The 23,372-nt window shown below is 37.9% G+C and overlaps 1 protein-coding gene across 1 annotated transcript in view; it reads left to right on the top strand.

The window, feature by feature from the left end:
* The window catches only part of ptn (pleiotrophin), a 95,095-nt gene that overhangs the window by 32,266 nt on the left and 39,457 nt on the right, over positions 1-23,372 (top strand). The window contains exons 2-3 of the mRNA XM_041255485.1: positions 10,432-10,523; positions 14,770-14,943. Coding sequence (XP_041111419.1) covers positions 10,433-10,523; positions 14,770-14,943 — 265 coding nt within the window. The 5' untranslated portion in view covers position 10,432. The remainder of the gene's footprint in view (positions 1-10,431; positions 10,524-14,769; positions 14,944-23,372) is intronic.

Raw genomic sequence — 23,372 nt, 5'->3', positions numbered from 1 at the left:
CCCAAAAGATACTACTAAAATAGCTATTATTTCAGCCTCTAACCATGTCAATGATCTGGTACAGTTAGTATCTATTTTACTTCATGTTTGCATTTGATCAGATATTACATTTCTCTTTGATTTTGCCCCTGGATGTGCTTTTTTGTATTCATTTCCAGTAAATTTATATCGCCTCATTTGATGGTAGTGTTGTACAACCGAAGTAAAGTCAATGCAAATTAGGGATATAGGTTTTTTCTTTTGAAAGGAGTTCCGCTGATAGGAAATTTTTATATCTTCATGTAAGTATTTATGTTATTTCTGCTTGCAGTGCAAAGGCTGAATACAGCTATATCTGATTTGGCTGCTCGACACACATTTATATTCATTCAGGGGTGTGTTTTGTTCAGGCACGCTTACATTTGGAAAACATTTTGTGAAATTTAATTTACAGACATTTCAAAATTGATGTGTGATAGAAATTAGCACCATATTAGCACTTACCAAATTAAGACTACCACATTTTGAAAATATTTCTTATCATAATCAATAGATTATTAATCCATCTCTGTCATTATTTGTTGCAGTAAAAGGCATTATGAGGTTACTTGTCCCTGACTGAGGAACATTTTGTGACATGACTTGTGCATATTTTGAGCCTAGATTTTATGAGAAAGTAGTAAACAGATAGCCTTAGCAGCTAAACACCTTTAAGAGATATCAGAAACACAACACAGAAAAGTTAAACAAAAAATACTGAAGGGCCATAACAGTACCAGTGTACTATAGCAATGGAAAACACACATTGCACATTTGTTTGTACTGTGTTACCTTCCCTTGGGCTAAAGTTGGCCGTTAATACGGTACCTTTGTTCTGGCAATGTATAATACATAATACCTGATACCTAAATATAGCCTGATCAGCACGCATTGATACAACATGATTTTAGCTGGTGTGAATAGGCTCGAAGTGAATCCAAAGAAACAAGCTTTTTCAATTAAGAAAAATGCCAATTTCCAAACGCCCAAGGTAGGCAAAAGTACACCTCAAAGAATGATGTGCAGTCTTCAAGAAGTTAGTGTACTTCATTTAAACTTGTTGTGTGTCTATCTTAAGTCCAGCCCCAATAGCAGTAGGCGGAGGTGTGGGTGGCAAGGATAACTAATTTGTTGGAAGAAATTAAGGCTTTTATGCATACTTTGATGTCTCATTTTTAAAGTTTTTTTAAAGTTTTAAGCATTTCTCAATGTCATATGAGAATGTATGCCAATTAGGATGTCAAAAGATAACCTACAATGGTGCTTATGAATCACTTTTATAATGCTTGGCAAATGATAAGCTTTTTTGATATTGGGTACACCACAATGATATGATGTGCTGTTCTCTGCATTTTTGTTCAAGTGATGGCCAGAAATTAAACATTTACTAAGGAAATTATTTCACATTTGTAGACAACGAAATAATTCCATAAACCTAAGCCATTCTGTATTGTTATAACACATGTATTTAATTAGTTAGTTTTTGAGGCTTTTTTTCTCAGGTTATCTGTTTGCACTTCCTGGGTCATTTCACCACAGCGGTGTCTTCTGGGTCAAAACATGTTACTGGCCTCAAGCATGTCAGTCAATAAGAGAAGCAGCAGATTGGTTATTGCCAGGAAACCATTGAATAGGTATGGGAAATTGAACTCTCCAGGTGAAATGACCCAGGAAAACAGTCAAAAAGCAATGCTTTGAAACAGGGTTTTGTTTAACCTAGTGCAATACCAGATATCATGTTTTGAAATGTATTTGAGATGTCTATAGTTAAACTCTCTCCATAGTGGAGACATTTTTTGGAACTATTTATAAGCTACAAATAGTAGTGTAGGGTTTATTTGGAGGAATGAACTTTATTGCCACATTATTATTTATTCCATGTGTATCAAGTTCTATTTAGGCTGAGTTCTAGAATTTGGCAGATTTCAAGGTAATTTTACCTGCTGTAATTAGCATCCATTTTCAACAACTTCATCCATCTTTTAATGACTGCAGTATGCTGTTTAGCATTGTGAGATGTGATACATATTAAAAGATGATATTGTTGAAAAATGGCGCTGAGAAAAAAATAGATGAAGTGTGGCAAAAATGACCACAATTTCACATAGAAAAATAAGAATTTGACAGTAGACAAATACATTTCTGCAAATTTACACTTTGGTATTTGGTATTAAGGTGAAACATCTTCCATAGAAAATATTACATTTTTGACCATCATTCACAAATTCAAATCTTATAGACTACACCTTTAAACTGATTAGGACACAGCATATCACAGCTTGGGTGTACACTAATGAAGGCCAACATGATAGACCTCAGTTAGGGCCATGTGACTTCCCTGGGTACTACAACCACAAGTGCAACCAGCAAATCTAAGCGAAACTCGAAGGCAGAGGTTCAAAATAAAGCCAATCCGGGACACGAGCAATACATAGGAGTAAGAGAGGCAGGGACATGCTGGCATCTACTGCATCTCATTGCAGTTTTCCGCAGAGGCAGGGAGGGGGTCTTGAGATGTATATGAGACAGAGAAGAGGAGAATGTGGAAGTGTGAAAGTAAATGGGAGATAATAGGAGCAGTCGAGAAAAAACAGAATCGATCTCTTTGTGACACAGCCTTCGAAGACAAAGTGGCTGAAACCAGCAAAAAGAAAATAATTTGCAGATTAAATAGAAGAAAAAAATCAACAAGTTGTCTGAAAAGAAAATAATTTTACATAAAATTGGTGGAGAATAAAATGAGTATGCTAGCAGGAAATCAATATAAACAACGCTGAATGTTCTTTTTGGCAGCTGGTCTGGGACGATTAAAACGATGCTTAGCCAGGCCTTCGTGGCAGGCTCTTTCATCATCATCTTTTGGAGCATGTGAGAGCACTGCGAAATCATTTCTTGGCACAGTTCCTCTTCTTCTGAGAGCACTGAGATGAGAAATCATTGCTTGGCACAGTTCCTCTTCTAAGAGCACTGCGAAATCATTGCTTGGCATAGTTCCTCTTCTTCTGAGAGCACTGAGATAAGAAATCATTGCTTGGCACAGTTCCTCTTCTGAGAGCACTGAGAAATCCTTGGAACTTAACAGCAAAATCTTAAAATCTATTCTATACTGCACAGGCAGCCAGTGTAAAGAGGCCAGAACAAGGGTAATATGTTCACTTTCCCTGGTTTTAGTCAGAATTCTAGCGGCGGTGTCCATAACAAGCTGCAAGTGATTGTATTTGTGACAATTTGTTTATAAGATTCTTTTGTGTAGCTTCACAAAATGTTTTGTAAATCATAATAGTTTACCAAAGTAAAAGCATAGCAAAAGGATTATTTTCAATGGACCATGGGGCTTACAATAATGACATGTTTTTTTTGAGTAATTTCTCTATTTTGAAAGGAAAGCAAGTGGTAAGGGTACGTGATGATTTTCTGTAAATATATACTATGTTAGAAGTGATTTATGTAAAGTATTTTTTACTTTCAGGTACATTTCTCAAGTAACTTTACACTTTCAACTTCACAATTATTTCCAGTAGACCCACATCCTGTGATCTCAGTGCAGTTTGGAAGATACAGGGTCAGTAACTCCTGCAAATAACTAGGTGCTAATCCATTCAGGGCCTTGGAAGTTAACAGCAAAATCTTAAAATCTATTCTATACTGAACAGGCAGCCAGTGTAAAGAGGCCAAAACAGGGGTAATATGTTCACTTTTCCTGGTTTTATTCAGAATTCTAACGGTGGTATCCTCAACAAGCTGCAAGCGGGATACCATGCGTTTTGGGACACCAGGAAAAAGTGCATTACAATAATCAATTCTACAGTGCCTATAAGAAGTATTCACCCCTCTTGGACGTTTTCACAGTTTGTTGTGTTACAACCTGAAATCTTGAAGCATTTAAGTGGGATTATGTCTGCCGCAAACCCAACAAAGCACATCACTCAGGTAAGACCATTCCTACTGTGAAGCATGAATCATGCTATGGGGATGGTTTTCATCATCAGCGACTGGGAAGCTTGTCAGGGTAGAGGGCGAAATGAATGGAGCTAAATACAAACAAATCCTTGAGGAAAACCTGCTTCAGTCTGCAAAAGACCTAAGACTGGGACAGAGATTAATCTTTCTGCAGGACAATGACCCCAAGCACACAGCGAAAGCAACACTGGAGTGGCTTAAAAACAAGAAAGTGAATGTCCTACAGTAGTCCAATCAAAGCCCAGACTTGAATCTGATTGCAAATCTGTGGCAAGACTGCTATCTACCAATGATTCCCATCCAACTTGACAGAGCTTGAACAATTTTGCCAAGAATAGGTGAATATTACAGATCCAGATGTGCAAGTCTGGTAGAAACTTACCCCAAAAGACTCACAGCTGTAATTGCTGCCAAAGGTGGTTCTACCAAGTATTTTTCATTAACTGTTGTTTCACAGTAAAAATTATCTTGCCTCTTCAAAGTGTTGAGTAAGGTTGTGTAAATCAAAGGGAAAAAAGTCCCATTTAAATGCATCAAGATTTCAGGTTGTAACACAACAAACTGTGAAAACGTCAAAGGAGGGTGAATACTTACTATAGGCACTGTAGATTAAACAAAGGCATGTATTAGTCTCTTGGTATAAGATACGGAAATAATTGGTCTAAGTTTGGCTGTATTTCTCAAATGGTAAAAAAATTATTTAGTAACTTACCTAATACGATTCTCAAATGATAGATCAGGATCAAAGATGACCACTAAACTCTTAATTTCTAGTTTAAGTTTTGATGACAGACTGCAGTGGTCGAGCTCATGTAATCCCACAGGTCCAAGAAAAGTAAATATATTACGAAAGATAACCACGTATTAGGCCTGATATTTATTTAGTTATAAAACAAATGCTGTATAAGATGCCTGTGTTATAAAGTGCCAGAGCAGCTCTTCTTCAGTTCAGATACTGTATCAAAAGGAAGAGACAGAAATGGAAGTTAGACTGAGAAGTTGTTTACAGTTTGGACAAAACTGGCACTGTATTTACTGTAGAAATATTGCATGAATCACTAGTATAGGGAATTGGGGGACATGTTGTAGGAGCGTTATATTCAAGGCGCATTATAATCGAGAGCCTTATAGCGAGTGAGCACTCATTATAATTCATTTCACCAACATTAATGGCCAAAAGTTTTGCGTCACCCTATAGACTTAACTAATTTTGGTTCACAGAGTTGACCGACATCTGTTGAATAATGTTACACTAACATATTGCATTACATACCGCTATGTAATTTCCATATACTTAACGAAAAACTGACATCAGTTTTAAACTGTGCTGTTATTATGGCTTTCGGTAGTTTTGCAATATCATTTTGTAGTTTCTTGATTACATGATGTTAAATTAAAGATCTACATTATTTTCATTTAGTTATTTTTTTTTTTCTTTTTTTACTATTATGGCTCAGTCCTAAAATTCTAGGTGATGCAGAACTTTTGGCCATAGATGTAGAGAGTAAAGTTGTCCCCACCAACCCCTTCAGTTCTGCCTTTCCTGCCGGTAACCAACTAGCCACTTTCCCTAATGACTGACATGCTTAGCAGCCAGTAAGATGCTTTGACCCCAAAGACACTGCTAAGGTAAAAGTATATAGAAATTGAAGAAGTTACAGATTTCCTGGAAGACAAGGCAAGCTAATTGAGAACTTTCTTTTAACCAAGTGTAATACCAAATGGTCTAAATTTCCAAACTGAAAATGCATGTATTTGAGACTTGTATAGTAAATGGAAGTGCACAACAGGTACGGTGATTATTTTGTTAGTCACAATTATTTTAAGATTACTTCTTGTTCTGAAGCATGTGGAACTCCATAGACCTGCAAGTGTGTGCACAGTAAATTCCAAATTCTGAGCTAGCCACCCGTCAAGATTCAATACATATATTCAGATAAAATATTCATAAAAACGCACTCAGTGCTTGTCTCGTCTCGTCATGTGAGACTATTAAAAGTACATCTAGCTATTCCATGTAAAGAGATGCTGCAACCTGAAATGAAAAGTAAGTCAGTGGAAAAGTTGTAGCTCATAATTAATTGAATGGCAGTATTGAGCTCCCTGGTGTTCTGTACCTTTCCAGTAATTTGAGCACAGCGAAGTGATTAAGAAACATGATTGCTCATAATGCTTAAATCTCACGCCGATTCCTTTTCATTAAATGTAGCTCCTCTTATTCCAAGGTGTGAAAAAAGTGGAAGGCACAGATACTTCATGTGCTGCCTCATCCTCATTGATTAGAAAGTACTGTGTGTGATTAAGTATGGTAATGCCTCATTTTTTAATACACACCCTAAAAAGTTTTCAATATAAAGTGGCTCTCAAAAGTATTCACCCCCCTTGGAATCAAAATGGTTTTAATTAGGAGTTTGCCACTGATCAACACAAAAAAGTCCATAATGTCAAAGTGAAAAATAAAATCTACAAATTGTTCTAAATTAATTACAAATACAAAACAGAAAACAATTGATTGCATAAGTATTCACCCCCTTGAGTCAATATCTGGTAGAGGCACCCAGCAATCACTGCAATGCCACTCCAGGACATTAACCTTTTTGTTTTTAAGCCACTCCAGTGTGGCTTTGGCTGTATGTTTGGAGTTATGGTCCTGCTGGAAGGTAAATGTTCTCCCAAGTCCCAGGTCTCTTGCAGACTTCAGCAGGTTTTCCTCCAGGATTTCTGTGTACTTTGCTGCATCCATTTTGCCCTCTATCTTCACAAACTTTCCAGGCCCTGACACAGAGAAGAATCCCCATAGCATGATGCTGCCACCATCATGCTTCACAGTAGGGATGGTGTTCTCAGGATGATGTGCGGTGTTTGGCTTGCGCCAAACATAGCGTTTAGCGTTGAGGCCAAAAAGCTCTATTTTGGTCTCATCAGACCATAGAATCTTCTTCCACTTGGTCCCAGAGTCTCCCACATGGCTTCTGGCAAACTCTAGCCAAAATTTGATGCAAGTGTTTTTTTAACAGTGGTTTTCTTTTTGCTTCTCTCCCATAAAGGCCAGTTTTGTGAGCGCCTGGGCTATTGTTGCCATATGCACAGTGTCTCCCAGCTCAGTCGTGGAAGACTGTAACTCCTTTAGAGTTGCCATAGGCCTCTTGGTGGCCTCCGTGACTAGTGCCCTTCTCTCCCGTATACTCAGTTTTTGAGGACGGCCTGTTCCAGACAGATTCACGGTTGTGCCATATTCTCTCCATTTCTTAATAATGAACTTTACTGTGCTTCGGGGGATATTCAATGCCTTGGAAATGTTCTTATATCCTACCCGATTGGTGCTTTTGAAGAACTTTATTCTGTTTTTGCTTTGAATGTTCCTTCATCTCCATGATGTAGTTTTTGTTAGGAAATGTATTAACCGACTGTGGGACCTCCCAGAGACAGGTATATTTAACCTGAAATCATGTGAAACACCTTAATTGCACACAGGTGGACTCCACTCAACTAATTATGTGACTTCTATAGACAACTGGTTGCACCAGAGCTTATTTAGGTGTGTCACAGCAAAGGGGGCGAATACTCATGCACTCAATTATTTTCTGTTTTATATTTGTAATTAATTTAGAACAGTTTGTAGATTTTATTTTTCACTTTCACTATGGACTTTTTTGTGTTGATCAGTGGCAAAAACTCCTAATTAAATCAATTCTGATTCCATGTTGAAACACAATAAAATGTGGAAAAGTCCAAGGGGGGGTGAATACTTTTGAGAGCCACTGTATCTGATAAACAACGTATCAAGTGGTGATGAAACGTTATTTAACTTATGTACCTTAAGAATCATATTTTAACATACACTGCAGCTTTAAAAGTCTGATGGATAATGCAGCAATTACTAAACATAAATACTAAACTGTTTTTCAAAACAGCAAGTGAATGGGGTGTTTTGTCATAATCCACTGTTATTAATCAATCGTAATACCCTGAAATACAAGCCGGGATTGTAAACTGCAACCTTTTAATGGGCAGGGGTCGACACCACCAAGTTGCGCTACGGACACTTAACAAAATTACCGGACTCAGTGACGGACATGGGGGGTGTATAGCAAACAGCAGAGCACAGTCCAATTTAAAGCACATTCTCCCATATATATAGAGGAACTAAGCACACGAATATCAATGAAGAGCAGCACAACTGTATATAGCTACAGTAGTTATCTAGGCATCATAATAATAATAATAATAATAATAATAATAATAATAATAGATTCCACTCAATTAGTGTTTTTGAATGTACCTTGCCGCCGCAGCTACATCGAAGTCTTTTGTGCTTGGTGTTGCAGTTGCAATACGTATACATGCATCAATACAACAGTTCTCAAGGCGATTCCTTGTGGATGTTTTAATTGAGTTCATGTGGCTGAAGCCTTGTTTGCAGCAACAGTTGTCAGGGCTCATTGTCAGTAAAAGAAGTGACAGCCTTGCTAGTTCACTGTATTCATCCTCACTGCTTGACTTAAACAAAATACACCATAATTTGGTAACGTCACTGCCACAGACGTCTGGGTTGAAAAGTGTCTTCACAGCCTCATCCTCGCAGTACAATATTTCAACTTTGCTGGAGTTAATGTGCTTTATAAATCTTACAGCAAGTTTTTTAATTTCTGAGACTAGTGGCTTTTGGTTGCAGGGGTCCAAATAAAGCATGCATTTCACCAGCTATTTTTCAAGAAACCTGCACTTGAATGCCTGTTCAAGTTTTTTTTCCATATTCAATGAACGTTGCTTTTACCTTGGCAATCTCCATTTCTGGCAAGTAGTGCTGCTCCTCACACTCCCTCAGTATCTCTGTGACCTTGGCACTAGGGATAGATAGGTCGCTTGGAGTTATGAAAGATTCCTGTGTAGAATCCTTATTTGATATTTTGGCAACTTGTTCTGTAACTCGGTGACCCATTCCCAAATGCCTCTCTCTCAAAGCATTGCACTAGAGAATCCCGCAGTAACTCAAACCTCTCAACGCAGGCAGCCAAACTTAACCAGCGAATTTTTTTGTAGTTAACCAGGTTTGAGTATTCCTCTTCATTCAGCTCACAGATCTGTCTAAACTCCTTTTTTCTTGCAGCCCCACTTAAATGCCTCAGGGTCATTTTGATCGTGTCTTCCACAAAGTCAGGCATGACTGATTCAGCGTCTTTAGCCATTAAGACTTGGCGATGAATCATACAGTGCTGGACAAATAAATCGCCATAGCGATCTTTCAATCGCCTGAAACACTTTCACGTTGGGCTAGCATTACAGATGCCCTGTCCAATGTAAATTCCACAGTTTTCTCTACAGGGTACTTGTTTCGGTCATTTTCCAAACAACCAATGATGGCTTCACTCAGATTTTGTGCATTACAACACTTGGTTATTTCAATTAAGCTAAAAAACTCAAAGCGAATTTCACCTGCGTCAACATTCACAAAATGATGATAAATTATTATTTGACTCTTGTCACTGTGGTCAGTGCTCTCGTCGCACATTAAGTTTACAAATGGTGCATCTACTGCTGCTTGAACAGTTTCACTGGAAAGATAGCCACCTAAATCCTATGCGTTTCTTGACACAGTTTTTGCAATGCAGTCTTTGAAAGGGAGCAGAGTTTGGGTAAATTTTTTCAGCCATTTCTTTGAAAACAACGCCTGCTGTAAATGGCAGTTTGCTTTTGCTAAACTGTAGGCAAGGCAAAGATCATTCTGTGCATCTTTGAGATTGTGGTTAACAAAGTCGGTCATTGACTTTACCTGGCTTCCTCTGTTGGCTTTGGCCTCCTTGATGAATCTATCCTTCTCTACACTCGACATGTTTGAAGTCTTAGATATTTTTTTTGCACCATTTTTCAGCATGGTCGTGAGCTACTGTTGACTTGAGTTGTTTCATTACTTGGCCGCATCTTGCGCCCTCCATAAAATAATCTGTGGGTCTTTCAAAAATGAACTATTCTCTTTCCCAAGCTGGGTTGAACGATCTTTTTAATTTCAACGCCATGTTTTTTTCAATGTTAAGAAAAAGAAAACAGTGCACAATGTGAACGTAACTAACGCTTAATCGGATTGTATAACAAGGCTTCAGTAGGCGGTTCAGTGTCATCAAGATTCTGCAGTAACCATAGTTACGGTAGAATATTGTCATTGTCAATTTACGGAGAGAAGCAGAGGCCAAATCTAGCCTGTTCGCATTGCAACTGCAATATGTACATAGATAAATCATGCCTTTTTTCAACAGAGATTGTAAATCGTACTTTTTTAAAATAACTTACAACTGACCTCAAACTTTTTACCACGGACACTGGTGTCCATGTACGGACACCTTGCCGATCCTTGTTAATGGGGTGAGCTGGTTACAGAGTCTAACTATGTAATATTGCATTAAATTTCACTGTATGAAGATGATTATCCGATGACTGCCTCTTTTATCTTTACAGAATGCAGCGGCAGTGGATGATGGGAGGACTCGTGTTGGTCCTGCTGGTTCTCTCAGCAATGGCAGTGGATGCTGGAAAGGCAGAGAAACTAGGTGATGCACATATCACAGGAAAAAGAAGGTTATGAGGAGGTTATATAATGCACTGTGATACCACACTTAGAGGACTGAGTCCATTTGTGTTAACCACATCACCAAAAGATTTTGAACCTGGCAAGAGTCCCACAAAGAGCAGACTAACCCCAGAGTTTAAATGAATAATCTATGACGATAACATGAAAGAATCTATTTAGCCTAAAACAAAGAAGTCTTAGGGGGGATTTGACTGAAATCTTAAACCATGTAAAATGGAGATGATCGTTTACCCTAACCAGCACAGAAACCAGGGGACATAGTTGGGAAGTAAGTGGAAATAGACTTAGGAGACACTTCTTCATGCATAGTGGTGAGGGTATGTATTGGGTTACCTCGTCATGTTGATGATAAATCGCTGGGGTCCTTTAAGCCCAATTTGACAGTTTCGAGATTAATCAGCCACTCAAAGCAAAATGAGTTCTGGGAAAACCTGAATCTATTCAGCCATTGTATTCCACTGTTTATGGATCCTTTGGACCTGTTATCTCAAGTAACACCTCATCGTGTGTCTGCGTTTTGTTTTTTAATGGATAACCAAGGCATGACTCCTAGGTTAGACTTTGTCAGCACTTGAAGGAATGGCATTCTTTTAACTAGTATTGTGTGCTGTGTAGGACAGAGCTAATTTTAGAAATGCCCTGGATTTTTACCATCTACCACACCCCAATTTTTCTTTATTAAAGAAACTATAAGTAATATTACAGGTAAAAAGCATACAAAAGATACATAAAAGAGAAATGTACAAAAATATAAACATGTTTTATCCAAATATTGTAACAGATACAGTGCAGTACTATATTTTTAATATTCACAATCAACATGAATTACCTTATTTCACGGAATTGGATTTATTTTAAATCCTAATAGAGACCCTTCTACTTCTTATTTAGCAATAAGAACAAACAATTGAGGTGACTACACCCCGCCTTGTGCAGCATGCATAAAATACATTTTCCGTGTCATAAATGGACCAGGGTGAACAGCAAGCATTTAAATTTGTGCTGTGTGCATTTTATCCCAGAAAAGTATAACAAGAAAGCAAAATTGTCATGATATATTATCTTAAAACCAGCATTCACAGGAACATCTTGTATGTAAACAGGGACTGGGATTGTTCAACACAGGCAAGCCGTCACTGCAACTGTTTTCTCTGGTCCGCGCTGTGGTGGGACAGTGGTGGTGCGGAAAAAGAAAATTCATAATACTTGTCCTTTCTGTGTATCTTGTTTTCTGTTGGTGCTGTGGATGTGAAAATACCCATATTTCATAATCAATATATTGGTTTAAAAACAGGTACAAGAAGATTGAAGTTAGCTGTGAAAACTGTAGCTGAGCTACAAATATATCTCAATGTTTACTGTAGACTTTTTTATTTTGTTTATTTTATTTCCTAAAAGAAAAGGACCTTTAACTTTGAATTTGTCAGTTGTAACTTTATAAAAACATGTAAGGCATAATAATCTCCTTGGTCCAGTGATGGTCTTTTCAACTTGCTAGATGTCCGGTCTATGCTGTCATTTCTGTTTTTTCCAATCTTATAATAACATTGCATACTTTTGTTTGTGCTGTTATCCATTCTTTCCTTTTCTTGTCTCTTGTTATTCCCAGCATGCATCTTTCCATACTCCATTGAGTCGTTTGTAATTATTGAATCATTTTTTCATTTAGGGTCCAGGTTTCACATCCGTAAGTTAGCACTATCAGCACGCATTGGTCAAAGACTTTCCTCTTGAGGCCTAAGGGTAGTTTCCCTTTCAGAACCATGCTTCATCTTCCAGTGGTACTCCAGCCCATTTTTGCTCTTCTGGATCGCACATTTGGTTCTCCATTGCCAAAACTAACTGTCCTAAGTATACGTAGTTATTGACTTCTTCAAAATTGATCCCATTGACTTCAATTGCATGTGTAGTGGTAGAGTTATTGAACATGACTTGAGTCTTCTTCAGGTTCATTTTCAAACACGCTTTGATGCTAGCCTTGTGTAGTTCTTGCATTCTTGTTTGCAATTCTTCTGGGCACGTTGTAAATGTGAGGATGTTGTCAGTAAATGATGATTCAAGTAGGTTTCATTGATCTTTTGCCCCTCATTTTCCCAATCCAGTGTTCTGTCTCCTAGGGTGGACATGAAGAGCTTTAGGGAAATTGTATCACCTTTTTTTTTTTTTTATCTTGATTTTGTCTCTTTCTATGGAGTCTTACTGTGGATGCTGCATTCTTGTATGTGGTGCTGATCAAGCCTCTGTACGTTTTCTCAATTCCTTGTTTTTTCAGAGAGCTTAGTACAGATCTTGTATAAAGTCAAAGGCTTTTTCATATCAATGAATCCCAAGCAAAGTGGTAGTTCTTACTCGTTGCTGATTTTAATCACTTGCTGTACAACTTGAAGATGATCCATTGTGCTAAATACCCTCCTGAATCCTGCTTGCTCATTTGATTTTGCATAGTCAAATTTATCTTGAAGTCTGTTGGTGAGTATCTTGGTAAAACTTGTTTAGGTTGTAGGAAGTAAGCTAAGAGGTCTGTAGTTCTTGAGGTCTTCTTTATCTCCTTTCTTATGTAAAGTATCACAAATGCGTTGCTGCAGTCGTTAGGCACTTTCTTTTGCTTAGTACAATCTGTAGTAATACGGTATAGTATTTTTGTCAGTTCTTCACCTCTTTCATTCATGATGTTAATCGTTATGCCATCTTCTCTGGGTGCCTTTGCTGTCTTCATATGTTTTATAGCTTGGTTCACTTCTTCCGATAGAACACCTGGAACTTCTTCCTCGGGTTGCGTTTTTTCCAACTAGTTTTCATCATCTGCTATGTTGCTCTTTTCATCTTGATATAATTTTCTGTAAAAGTCTTCGACTGTCTTTAACATCAATTTGCGATTCTTAATGACAGTCCTGTCCTCTTGTTTGATTTCTTTGACCTGTACGGGTAAGACCAAACTGACCAGGTTTCTTACTTTTATATAGGAGAGCGCCACCTAACCTTTGTCCTGGAGATCTGCTCTTTGATTGGTTAATTTGGTAATTATTTACCCACCTGATTATAGTTACCTCCTTGACTGAGCTAATGCAACTTGAAGTTCACTTAGTTTTTGCACATGCACTGATTCTTATTTACCTATCTTTATTCTACTACATGCATCAATGTCTCTAAAAAACACAGGGAAGTTGTAAATATAAATCCTTTCTTTTAGTAAAGACTGGTTTTGAGTAAACAAGGATTTCATAGTAAAAACTTGACATTTCTAGAATTACACTAGTGGTTCACAAACTTTCAAGCGCAACTCATATTTTACAGCACCTCACTGTTCCTTGAGCACTGAACTCGTTTCGTCAACCGTCCTGCAATGGACCAGTTGTACTAACTAAGAAGAAATGGGATCGGATATTGGCTCACTGGATGAGGCTGCACTCATCTGTAATCTTGATCTAATCCTGGAGTTCACCTGCCATAACTGGGGAAACTGACCTATTGCTTGTTAGAGGACACAAATGCCCTGTAGATAGCGACAACCTTTCAGTTGTGCATTTCTGCAACTAGCATTTGTATCGAAGGACAGTTGACACAGGACGGACCAGACGGAATGCTCTCTCAGACCAGATCTGGCCCGCGGGCCTCCAATTGAAGAATTGCCCTACAGTATGAGCTAATATGCTTCCTCGTCACTTCCACACAATCTGCTTTGAATATGCTTTTGAAAAAAAAAATTTCTGCTTACTAAGCATGTCAAATAATGATCTAAGAAGAAATAACATACAGAACACACATACTAGGATATTAAGATCTGTGTTGATAATATCCTCATTAAATAAATAACCAGTTAACCTGAGAGGAGATTAAACAGATTCAATTAAGTAAATGATGTTTGACCATTCCTACTCCATTAAGCAAACCTATTGTCCTGGCAGGGAACTCTGATATCAAGCATTTTAGGCGTTTCCTTACAAGACTTAATTGTCAGTTGAATAGCTAGTTTCTTATTCATCCATCAATAAACATGGCTTCCCTATGGCCAGCCTTTCCACTTATCTGCCAAAGGCCAAAGAATGTAGTGTAAAAAAATATGTATATTGTAGTAGTGTTGTCTAGCCTGTCTTAATAAATCCGTTGCATCCATTTTCTGACTGAACGAATGTACAGTTTGAAATCACGTAGCTGAAAGGCTTGCATATATACAAAATAAATAGGGGATCCATTTCCTCTTGTAGGCAAGAAGGAGCGCAAGTCAGACTGTGGGGAGTGGCAGTGGAGTGTCTGTGTGGCGAATGTTGGCGACTGTGGCCTGGGAACAAGAGAAGGAACCCGCACAGGGAATGAGTGCAAGCAAACCATCAAGACCCAGAGATGCAAGATCCCCTGCAACTGGAAGAAGCAGTTTGGAGGTGAGTGGAGGCTGGGTTTGGTTTGAGGACTGGGATTTCATATTAATATTCATGATACATCCTTGTCGCTACAATGATTTAGTAAAAGGGCATTGCAATTAAGGCATGTTTTAAATTCGTATCCCACAATTTCAGTTTTATCCTATTTTGCTAATAGTAGGCCGCTCATAAAAATTAAAAATAAAATGGAAAATTATGTAATGGAAAAACTTGATAACCCAGAAAATGGTAAGTGATTGGTAATAGGATACAAGCATAGTTTATCTAATGATATGAAATTATAATAATAGCCTTTTAATATTGCACCTGTGAATCCAAATGAGTGTCTGAAATGTTTTTTTTTTTTTTTTTTAAATGAACAATGCAAACCAACCAATGACTATTATACAAAAACAATGAAAAAATGTTACTGGTGATAAATCACAAAACCAGAGAGCCATGACCCTCTCTGCCAGTCATTCCAGACGCCAGCAGAATTTGTGATTGCAGGACTTTGTCTTCATGAGAAAGAACTTGCTTTACACTGTGAAAGGGAAATGTGGTGTAACTAGAGACACTTCCAATTGAGACAAGTGATACCTGGTCCATTCAAACTTACAAGTTCAAACTGATATTCACAATAAGAGTGCTTTAGATTTTGAATCGCAAGTCCACTCCTTAGTTTTGAGATTTTCCTCCCCAAATTAAAATGGATACCATACACTGGATCGCATCTCTGTGTTTAGGGGTAGCAGTTACCTTGTGTTTTTTTAAAAACTAGCTGAAAGCCTGATTCTTTATATGCCCGTTTAGGGGCAAACCCTGAAACATTGGGTAACCCGTGCTGGTGGGTGACATAATCATGAGATTCGAATAAGCTTCTTGCAAAGGAGAAAAACATGTCGTATAGCCGTGATCCGGCACTCACCTCTCCAGGACGAAACACCTGGATTTGGGGGGGTACCCCCCCCACATGCAAACGGAGTGGGAACACAATACCGGACGGACGCAATTAGCTCAAAACGATGTTAATCGAGTTTCACCTGCGTCCTTGGGGTCGTGAAGTGAGCGCAGGACATCCCATCACACTCGTCGGAGGTCCCTAGGTGAGCAAGTCCAGGGCGTCCCCTTTCTCATCACAAAGTTTTAGTGTGCAAAATAAAGTTATTTTCATTTTCAATTTGCAAATTTCCTGCAGTTTTGGACTTTGCCCGTAACATATATACTTAATGTAAACACTTGTGATTGTGTGTCATTAGCACACATGTGAGTAAAACATTTTAAATAATGATACATATAATATATGTTATACAGTATATGTAGTATATCACACTCTAAATATCACACTGAAGTTTGTCTAGAAAATAGAAAAATAATCTATTTTCTAAGGTAATAAATAATTCAAACAAAACTCAATAGAGCCAACATTATAATTCAAAGTAATGTCTACTGGTACTTTTAAAAACAGGTCAACACAGATGCAGTTTTAGACACAAATGTAGAACACAATTTTTTCTACAGGCTCCTGTATAGTGTGCGGTACATGGTATTAGTGTTGCGTTGTGCGTTGCTCTGCAATAAAAATGTGCCCCATAAATGACCACTGTTCTGAATGCATGTCCATCAACAGCAATGGTCAGTGTCTGTGGAAACATGATCTTGCAGTGTTTAGGAGTGTTTACCTTTGCTGTGTCCCGTGTTCATGACCCTGCAATGTTTATGAGGGTTTACCTTTGCTGTATCCCATGTTCATGACACTGCAGTGTTTAGGAGGTTTACCTTTGCTGTGTCCCGTGTTCATGATCTTGCAGTGTTTAGGAGTGTTTCCCGTGTTCATGACCCTGCAATGTTTATGAGGGTTTACCTTTGCTGTATCCCATGTTCATGACACTGCAATGTTTATGAGGATTTACCTTTGCTGCAAATGGTTTTAACATGCTCTCAATTGTTTAGATAATTTATATCCACACATCATAGGTAAATGAACTAGGGTAGCATTTCTCAAACTGGGGGTCCTGATCCATAAGGGGTCATAACCTTAAGATTAGGGCTTTTGATTTTCTATTTTAACCAATAAAACATCTGATACAAAAATGGAAACACTGGAAATGGTTACTCAATTCAATGGACTTCACCCCTTTCTGACTTACAACTATCATTGGTTCGCTCAGAATACTTTAAACCCACCCAAATAATGAGTGGCAGCAAATTCTACCTTTCTATTGGAGACTCCGCTTGCGAGATTTAAAATGACATTACAATACAGAAGAAGGCTTGTTTGTGGCATTTAAAGCTACAGTACAGACAGATAGTGAGAATTTACGAAATAATTGCAAATTGCATCGAAATGTAAAAAAAAACCCTAGAAGAATGTATCTGTGACCATAAGGATTTTGTTGTGGAAGACAGTAAAGGAAAGAAGGTACAACTAAATGTGCAAGTACTGTCTGTCGAGTTACTACTATTGCCACAGCAAAAAAAAAAAAAAAAAAAAAAAAAATGCCTTCGCATTTTGAAAAGTAACCAAAAACAATAATTTCATACAGTATATAGAATGTGAAAGCACTGAAAAAAAAAAAAAAACTATTTACATAAAACTCAAAAAATAGATTTTAAATAATAGTAAACAGTAAATGGTGTACTATGAAGCCAGACCTCCTGCCATGTTTACAAAGTGTCCAGATGTGTCCAGATTTTTGTTTGTATATATAGCTTTTAAATTAAGGCTGTAAATCTATGTTTAATTAACTAAACGTTTAAACCCAGAGTTAATCGGTCATTTAACTGTTTAAACAGGCAAACTATTTGTTTCAGTAGCTTCACATTTCTATATTTTACTTGCATTATTTTAAGACCCATTTTAATCCGTTTTGTATTTTGTGTTTCTGAGAGATTCACACAGTCAAACATAATAAGCATATATGAAAATATAATATGAAGTAAAACAGATCTTACCTTTATACTTGTCTTTTTGCCTTTTTTCAGAGAATACATTTAACTTTTTTTACATTAAACTGCAGTCCTCAAACTGCAAATAATCCATGTCACAAAACTTCAGTCCCAAAACTTTAGAAAACTTTAGTCCAAAATGAAAAGACTTTCTTTCATTTGTTATGTATTTACAAAAAATAAAATGAAAACATAAAGGGAAGAAACTTAGATAGCGTACTTCAACGATAAAATCCACTTTTTAGATTATTATTATTATTATTATAGAATCATTAGTTTGTCAACATTTTCCCAGCCTGTTGAAAAAAGTCTCTCGACTGGTACTGAAGTAGCTGGCATGGTGAGGTATTTGCGTCCAATTTTTGCCAGTCTCGGGTATTTGTGACCATTCACTGCCCACCACTTCAGTGGGTTACTTTCAGCATCCAAATCGGGTTCACATGGGTACTTCTCAAGCTCACGTTCATTTACATTTGATGCGGGTAGAGCTTCGCGCTCTCTCCCTAGAAGAAAAGACAGAGTTGAGCGGGGATCCTCACGGCCTTTCTTTGCAGGTGGGGTTGTTTCGCTCTGTTTGAGAGGTGGAGGCTTCGTTATCAACGGCTGCGAGTGTGTTTTCAGTGGCTGGGAAGATCACTGTGTGCATTTCACCCTTTATCGCCCCATACGCTAGCTCCTTCAAATCAGCATCTGTAAACTCCAGCAACTTGTAGCATGGGTCCAGTACAGCCGAAAGCATCGATACTGACTGTGCATCAGTAATCTCAAACCTTGTTCGGATTTCCTCAGTCACGAGCCGTTTGAACGTTTTGATGGAAGGCAAATCTTCATTAGAAACAACAAGATGGTTGCTGATTAACCCATGCATTAGTGGATGTATGAAAGATGCAAATATGTTTGAAGTGGTCTCACCAGACAGAAGAGTTGTAGCACAGTACAGCGGCTTTAATGTACTTGCTAGAGATTCAGCAATTTCAAAGCTCTCATCTTTCATTTCAAGTGTGTGGCATTCTGTAAGTCTGGTGATTCTCCCATCACTTTAAAGACAGCACAACCTGCCCACCTTTGTTCCAAGAGACACTCCAACTTGAGAAAGTCAGTGTTCCTGCATGTTTTAACATGCTGAACAAGCTGTGACCCACAAGATGTCGTGCTTCTCCAAGCAGACGATAGAGGCGGTCCGTTTTAAGACCAGCCTGAACTGCAAGCTGTAGAGAATGTGCAGTGCAACCAACATCCTGAGCATTGCAGTTCATTTCACCAAGCCTCTGCATGCTTGAAGCATTACCATGAACAACAGCTACAACTTTGCCGTGAAGATTCCAAGATTCTGCTACGTTTTTAACAAAATTGGCAAGTACATCAGACATATGACGTTCTTCTATTTCTGTTGTACACAATACTGCAGTTTTAAACTCCCAATCATCAGTAATGTAGTGCACGAGAAAGGAAATGTAAGAATCTTGTGCTCTTGATGTCCAACAGTCTGTTGCCAAGATTACGTGTGTAGCTTTATCTGGGGCTTCTTGCAAGTTAGTTTTCAGTGTCATACAGACTGTGTATTCGATTTAATACGGATGGCCGTGATGGTACCTTGTAATCGGGCTCAGTGAAAGACAGCAACTGGCAAAATCCAGCACCTTCCACTGTGTGAATGGGCAAACAATCTCGTGCAATCATTTCTGTAATTAATTCTGATATCCTTTCAGCTTTTACCGAGTCACAAGTCCACAGGCATGTAAATTGTATAATCTGTGCCTGGCTTGCAGTGACGCTCTGTGGATGCCTCAGTCGAAGGTGATTCAGCATTGTACCAGTGGAGCCTTCCCGATAAACTGAACTGCTTGAACAAACTGTACACCTGACAGTACTTTCGTCAATTATTACAAGAAAATCCAAACTGGACTTTTCTTTTTAGATTTAGACATGTCATTCATACACATGTTATTACAGTCTTTATTACCGCATTAGAGGAAATAGTTGATTAATGCACATCACTTTGAATTGTTGAGGACCGATCAGATGAGAGAACACCACGATAGGAGAGGAGGGGAATTGGGGGTTGATGCAAATGTATAAAGGCAAAACTACTGTAAGTTACAGATGTAGAAAAATACATAAATACATATAAGGAAACTATATTTGTCAGGTGGGGTTTAAAAGTATACTAATTTTTTAAAACGAAAATATATATATTTTTATTCACGTTTACCGTTTAAACTCCTGCAACCTTACTTTAAATGTTCAGGATTTTTTTGTGTTTCACACGGTTTCTCAATCTGCCACAATCTTTGGGCAATGTTATGATTATTGCTGCAATCATTGGCGAACTCTGTTTGCTTGCAAGTACTGTACTTCAGTTCCCAACTGCGAAAGGTTGGCTGGGAAAGGTTAGAGGCAATTTTTTTTCTGACAATAACGTGTGTTTCTTAAATGTCTACATAACCCTGAAGAAGAGACTATGAAGTGGAACATAATCTTTAAAGAAGCAGGCGTTATGTACAAATCAGAGGAATCTACAAGTAAATGGTATCGGTGTCACAGGAAATAAGTTAACATTTGCCTTTTTTGAGCCTTTCTGCGCACGCGTAAATTTTAGACGTTAAAGACAAGGTTCTGTGGAGATTTATCCAAGATTTTGCAGATGCCATTTGTATTTTTTTAAAAAACGAAAACAGGTATTGCAGACCGTATTTTTTTGTTTAAAAAAATAACATTTGTTGTCTTATTTATCAATGTATGTTTAAATTTTTATAAATACATTTTATTTCTAGTAAAGCGCTTGCTGTGTTTGGATGTGTAGTGTGGTTTTTAGCAAAAATACATATTTTAAAAACATTATTTTGTCAGTGTAATTTATGTTTATGCAGTTAAAATCACAACTTGCCAGATGTTTATTTCCTTTCAAAAATATTGTGTCATATCATACTGTGGCGTAAGAACATAAGCATTTATTGTATGTAGGCTCAGGTTTAACTAAGTTGTTATTTTCACGGTAAAATGCTCGGTTGTTTTGTATTTATTTTTTTAAGTAAATGTTATGGGGAAGTGGGTACAAACACTTTTATTGAGAATACTGTTTTTGACGTTTTAATCAAGTCTACGTGTAGGAATATCGACATCTGTTTTAATATATACAGAAAACGTATATGTTTTTAGTGAAATATGGTGTTTTAAGAGATATATAGATAGATAATTTGAGAAACGCACAAAATGATTGGCTTCCTGTACATACGATCATACGAAGAAACACGCAGAATTCATATATATGGACGTGTATATACACACACCTGTATTATGGATGATAAATTTGAGTGCAGTACTTTCGGATGGATGCTTGTGATGTGGTCTGTTTTTGTTTTTTGCATATTTTATAAAAATTAATTGTTTTAGATTTTGCGTCTTTTTGGGGTGGGCCTGGGCAGTATATATTACACCGTGTAACAATTTTTTTTTTTTTTTGGTTCCTGGGTAGTAAGTGTTATTTTCTAATTTCTTATGCCTCAAAAGTATAGAAAATGGCTATTATTATTATACTTTCCAGTAATATAAATAGTAGTATAAATACAGGGACCTTAAGCTCACCAGTTCAGTTTAGTTCCAGCTGCCTAAGTGGATACATATCTGCATTTTTCTGAGATGGCATCAAGAGTCTGCAATGGTGGCATTCCTGATGGGTCTCCAAGGTGGTTTTACGAAGTTTCCCTGCTATCTTTGCCTTTGGGACAGCAGGGACACCAAAGCGCACTACCACAGGCGGGACTGGCCACAGCGGATCGAGTTCTCTGTGGGGAGGAACAACGTCAAGTGGGAGCCACTGGTGGACCCCCGGAAGGCGCTGATGCCACCACTGCACATCAAATTGGGCCTTATGAAACAATTTGTCAGAGCTCTAGATAAGGTACTTAGATAAGATACTTCTTCCCTAAGCTGTCTGAGGCAAAGGTCAAAACCGGTGTCTTTGTCGGACCACACATAAAGAAGATCCTGGAGTGCAATGAATTCCACAAGAAGCTCACTAGTAAGGATAAAGCGGCTTGGAACAGCTTTGTCGCAGTGGTTCGGGGCTTCCTGGGCAATCACAAGGCCGAAAACTATGTGGAGCTGGTTGAGACTCTGGTGAAGAACTACGGCACAATGAACATAAGAACATAAGAAAGTTTACAAACGAGAGGAAGCCATTCGGCCCATCTTGCTCGTTTGGTTGTTAGTAGCTCTATGTAAAAAAGTGCCTCCTATTTTCTGTTCTGAATGCCCCTTTGTCTAATCTCCATTTGTGACCCCTGGTCCTTGTTTCTTTTTTCAGGTCAAAAAAGTCCCTTGGGTTGACATTGTCAATACCTTTTAGAATTTTGAATGCTTGAATTAGGTCGCCGCGTAGTCTTCTTTGTTCAAGACTGAACAGATTCAATTCTTTTAGCCTGTCTGCATATGACATGCCTTTTAAGCCCGGAATAATTCTGGTTGCTCTTCTTTGCACTCTTTCTAGAGCAGCAATATCTTTTTTATAGCGAGGTGACCAGAACTGAACACAATAATCAAGATGAGGTCTTACTAGTGCATTGTAAAGTTTTAACATTACTTCCCTTGATTTAAATTCAACACTTTTCACAATGTACATTTTTATTTCCTGCGTGCAGTACCTTACACTTTTCTCTATTAAATGTCATTTGCCATGTGTCTGCCCAGTTTTGAATCTTGTCTAGATCATTTTGAATGACCTTTGCTGCTGCAACAGTGTTTTCCACTCCTGCTATTTTTGTGTCGTCTGCAAATTTAACAAGTTTGCTTACTATACCAGAATCTAAATCATTAATGTAGATTTGGAATAGCAGAGGACCTAATACTGATCCCTGTGGCACACCACTGGTTACCACACTCTAATCTGAGTTTTTTCCTCTAATCAGTACTTTCTGTTTTCTACATGTTAACCACTCCCTAATCCATGTACATGCATTTCCTTGAATCCCAACTGCGTTCAGTTTGAGAATTAATCTTTTGTGCGGGACTTTGTCAAAATCTTTCTGGAAATCTAAATAAACCATGTCATATGCTTTGCAATTATCCATTATCGATGTTGCATCCTCAAAAAAACCAAGCAAGTTAGTAAGACACGATCTCCCTTTCCTAAAACCATGTTGACTGTCTCCCAGGACCCTGTTACCATATAGGTAATTTTCCATCTTGGATCTTATTATAGTTTCCATAAGTTTGCATATAATAGAAGTCAGGCTTATTGGTCTGTAGTTACCTGGTTCAGTTTTGTTTCCCTTTTTGTGGATTGGTATTACGTTTGCAATTTTCCAGTCTGTCGGTACCACCCCTGTGTCAAGAGACTGCTGCATGATCTTGGTTAGTGGTTTGTAAATTACTTCTTTCATTTCTTTGAGTACTATTGGGAGGATCTCATCCGGCCCAGGGGATTTGTTTATTTTAAGAGCTCCTAGTCCCTTTAACACTTCTGCCTTGGTTATGCTAAAGTTATTTAAAACTGGATAGGA

This window comes from Polyodon spathula, chromosome 7, assembly GCF_017654505.1.
Source record: "Polyodon spathula isolate WHYD16114869_AA chromosome 7, ASM1765450v1, whole genome shotgun sequence".
Taxonomy (NCBI): domain Eukaryota; kingdom Metazoa; phylum Chordata; class Actinopteri; order Acipenseriformes; family Polyodontidae; genus Polyodon; species Polyodon spathula.
This window is presented reverse-complemented; position numbering and strand designations above follow the sequence as displayed.